The sequence below is a fragment of the Suricata suricatta genome, chromosome 16 (genome assembly GCF_006229205.1).
Source record: "Suricata suricatta isolate VVHF042 chromosome 16, meerkat_22Aug2017_6uvM2_HiC, whole genome shotgun sequence".
Classification (NCBI taxonomy): Eukaryota; Metazoa; Chordata; class Mammalia; order Carnivora; family Herpestidae; genus Suricata; species Suricata suricatta.
Window position 1 is genome coordinate 39,209,142 of NC_043715.1, and position 4,166 is coordinate 39,213,307.

Here is a 4,166-nt window from a genome sequence, read left to right on the forward strand (position 1 = left end):
CATTCACACACACTCTCCTCCCCCCCCCCCAAAAAAAAGGAATAAATGAGGACAATGTTAAAAAGACACTCAGAAGCCAAGTTAGAGGAAAAAGCTTTTACCTTGGAGGATCTGAGACTGGGTTGTATAGGGCGGACCAGGAATAGCTGCCTGTCCTTATATACTGCTGACATTAAAAAAAAGTATATATATATATAAATGTATTATTTGATCAAGGTTTAAAGAAATTATTATTACCTCAAAACAACAGAAAAGTGTTCTAGGACATCGTGAACGAGCAGAGTGAGAACGCTGTATGTGGGATGTAACCAAAACCTCACCCACAAGTTCACTTCTTTAATGTTTTTATTATTAAAAAACAATACACATAAATAGAGCACTTGCAGGAACTAGAGACAATATAACAATGAAAATATTAAAAGGTAGAAATCAAGATAAAAGTAGAATGTAATCAATTATAAAAGATACTGATAAATTTGAGTTCCTTGTTGAAAAACACAGCGAAATATTAAAATGGTTAAAAAGTATAATCGAGAAAAATAATAACATAAATAAACACATCAACAGCCCCTAGAGGGACACAAGTGTGGTAGCCATGCATTCTTAAAATGTGAACCTGAATGAATGGTCCTCTAGAAACTAAAATTATCTTGAGCAGAAACAGCAAACCTGAGCAGGCTGATGGCCCTAGAAGAAAATGAAAAGCTGCCAAAACAATGTATTTAAAAGAGGGGCCTGACTCAGGTCGTTTCATGGAGTTTTTTCATTTCTGTCCTTCAACTGTCACATAACTACAGAAAGAAGTTACCATAACCCCGGGACATATTTTTTCAAACTTTAAACATCTGATCCATTGGGAACGCATTTAGATTCAATGAATGAAGTGAGACTCTCTATCTGCTGATTCTGGTTTCCTCACTTCCTCATGGGTGAGGGCCACTCTGGGGCCGCGTCCCCTTCAGCCTTGAGAAGTGAGTAGTCCACAAAGGGTCTCCACCATGACGCCCTCAAAACTCCAGACTACCATTTTCATAAACTAACCCCCTTACATCGTTTTTTTAAGTTTATTTATTTATTTATTTTGAGAGAGAGAGAGAGAGAAAGCACCAGTGGAGGGGCATAGAGAGAGGGAGAGAGACTCCCAAGCAGGCTCCACACTGTCAGCACAGAGCCCCATGTGGGGCTTGAACTCCAGAACCATGAGATCATGACCTGAGCCGAAATCAAAAGTCAGAAGTTTAATCAACTAAGCCACCTAGGTGCCCCAAATCTTTTAAGATTTTTATCTCTAAGTTATCGCTACACCCAATGTGGGGCTCAAACTCACCCCCCCCACTCCACCGACTGAGACACCCAGGCACTCCTCTCTGCCTTAAATTATGCCTGTTTACATATTAGAGAAGAGGTGTCATTAATGTTTAAATCCAAAATGCCTAATGAATGTCTAATTCAAAAGACATAGATTCTCTGTATTAAAGTGAATATTTATATGCTAATGTTCACAGCAGCATTATTCACAATATCCCAAAAGTGGAATTAACCTAGGGGTCCATTGACAGATGAGTGGATAAACAAAACATGGTGTGAGTGTGTGTGTGTGTGTGTGTGTGTGTGTGTGTGTGTGTATAACGTAATTTTTTCAGCCCTAAGAAGAAAATTCTTTTTTTTAAATAGTTTATTGTCAAATTGGTTTCCATACAACACCCAGTGCTTTTCCCCACAAGTGCCCTCCTCCATCACCACCACCTCTTTTCCCCCTCCCCCTTCCCCTTTAACGCTCAGTTCATTTTCAGCATTCAATAGTCTCTCAGGTTTTGCATCCCTCTCTCTCCCCAACTCTCTTTCCCCCTTCCCCTCCCCATGGTCCTTCATTAGATTTCTCCTGTTCTCCTGTTAGACCTATGAGTGCAGACATATGGTATCTGTCCTTCTCCGCCTGACTTATTTCGCTTACCATGACACCCTCAAGGTCCATCCACTTTGCTACAAATGGCCACATTTCATTCTTTCTCATTGCCAGGTAGTACTCGGTTGTGTAATATACCACATCTTCCTGATCCACTCATCAGGTGATGGAAAATTCTAACACCCCACAGGCTACAAAATGGATGACCCTTGAACACTGATCGGTAAGTGAATTGGAGAACAAATACTGTAAGATTCCACTTACCTGAGGTAACCAAAATCATAAGACAGAAAACAGAAATTGGGGAGTTGTTATCGAATGGGTATCATTTCCGTTCTACTAGACGAAAAGGGTTCTAGAGATTGGTTGTACAATAACGTTGATGTATTTAACACTATTTAACCAAACACTTTAAAATGGCTAACATGGTAAATTTTATATTTCATCACAACTGACAAAAACGGCAGGTGAATAATCTGGGGTTAGGGCATTGCCCCGGCTCCCTCTCCACACAAAACACTTCTATTCTAAAGGCCACCAGCCAGGGGTTCCCCCAGCAGAGCTGTGCCCCCCAAGTTTTCCCACAAGCCCTGTGTGCCTATGGAGTAGGGGAAGGATGGGGTATCTGTGTGGGGCAGGAAGGGGTGTCTGGGGGAGGCAGGGCGGTCTTTAGGGGTCGGGGTAGGGTGAGGGTGTTATGCCCAAGTTTTTAAAATCGCCCCAAATCACCCCAAAACAAACACCAGAGACTGCTAGGGAGACCGAGTCACGCCTGCAAAAGCAAAGGGCCTTTATTACAAGCTTAAGCTCGGGATCACAGTCTGCAGCCAACCCGCTGGCCACGTGGAGAGAACCCCCAACAAAGGCAGGGCAGGGCCTTTTATGCCTTTGGGAGGGGGCGTTATAGGAAATGATGACGGTGTATAGTGATCCAATCCCTGCCCCCCATCAACACTGGCAGTTGTGGGAGCCAATCACACGATCCAGAGCACTGACCAATCAGAGTGGGCCCAGGACGCCCCACGTGGGGCGTGACTAGGCCCACCTCTAGAAAGGTCAGAGGTAATGGCCAGCCTCCCCCAATTGGCCGCTGCAGGAGTTGTCCCTCCTTAATGCGTGCCCTTTCAGAAGAAGCCTTTAAGTACAGGGGAAGGCTGGATGGGACCTGCAGCAGGGGGAACGCCGCCCCCCCCCCATGGCCGCCCTGCGCATCTCCACCGCGGAGGGGCACCACGACCGGCTCCAGGAAGGCTGGGACTCCCTGTGGTGAGGGCCGGATCGGACCTGCATCCTTGCAAGGGGTGGTTGTCTTCAAGTTTACACCACACCCCACAGCCAGGCTCCAACCACTGAGCAAAGGCCTGGCTGGGGCGAGTGGGCGGAGTCTCATTGTCCAAGTTTGCTTTAACTTGGCATTGTTTGGTTTGCTCTAACTTGACTTCCTTTTTTTTTTTTAATATGTAAGTAACACTACATGAATTTGCGTGCCATCCTTGAGCAGGGGCCATGTCAATCTCTGTATCATTCCAATTTTAGTATATGTGCTGCAGAAGCAAACTCTAACTTGACTTCTTAATGGCCCCGTGGCAGGCGCTTTTTCCCCAATTCCCCACGTGTACAATTTAGTGACTTTCTAGCAAATCCAAGAGTGGTGCGACCATCACCGCCATCCAGTTTTAGAACTTTCCCACAAACCACGTGGTTTCTGAGCCCCTGAGTCAACTGCAAACGGAAGTAAATGGCCTAGCACGGATAGGCCGCTAGCAGATTTTACATACTATATTACGCTCGTTGAAGGCCCTTTTGAAGACTATTATCCTTTCTCTCTGGCAGTGCGGTCACTGTCCTGTCCCTCGGGCAGCGCGTGAGCAGCGCCCAACGCGGACGCGGAGGTGGGACCCACTCAATTCACGAAGACTTGGGTAGGGTTCCGCCGGAACGCCGCGGGGCGCCCTGCAGCCTGCGATCGAACAATCGGGCCTCTCCCTGCGCCCTGGCTGAGGCTGGCGGCGCGGCTCCGGGCTGGATTGGTGATGCCTGGGCGCTGCGGGCGCCTGCGCAGTGGGGAGGGTCGCTCGCGCCCGGGCGCTGCGGAGAGCCGTCGGAGCGTGGCCGCGGCTGCGGAGCTCGAACTGCCTCGCCATGGCGGAGGAGGAGCTGGAGGCGCTGAGGAAGCAGAGGCTGGCCGAGCTGCAGGCGAAGCACGGGGTGAGCGCCCTCGCCCCCGCCGGGCCCCTCCCCGACGGGCACCGCCCTCCCC

General features: G+C 48.0%; 1 protein-coding gene and 1 pseudogene across 1 annotated transcript in view; one reads left to right on the forward strand and one right to left on the reverse strand.

Annotated features, from left to right (window-relative positions):
- Window positions 1-3,362: 3,362 nt before the first annotated feature.
- Window positions 3,363-3,462, reverse strand: LOC115281302 (annotated as a pseudogene).
- Window positions 3,463-3,951: 489 nt separating this feature from the next.
- Window positions 3,952-4,166, forward strand: part of PDCD5 (programmed cell death 5) — a 6,238-nt gene continuing 6,023 nt past the window's right edge. Inside the window, exon 1 of the mRNA XM_029926589.1 lies at window positions 3,952-4,114. Within this exon, the coding sequence (XP_029782449.1) occupies window positions 4,049-4,114 (66 nt within the window). The 5' untranslated portion in view covers window positions 3,952-4,048. The remainder of the gene's footprint in view (window positions 4,115-4,166) is intronic.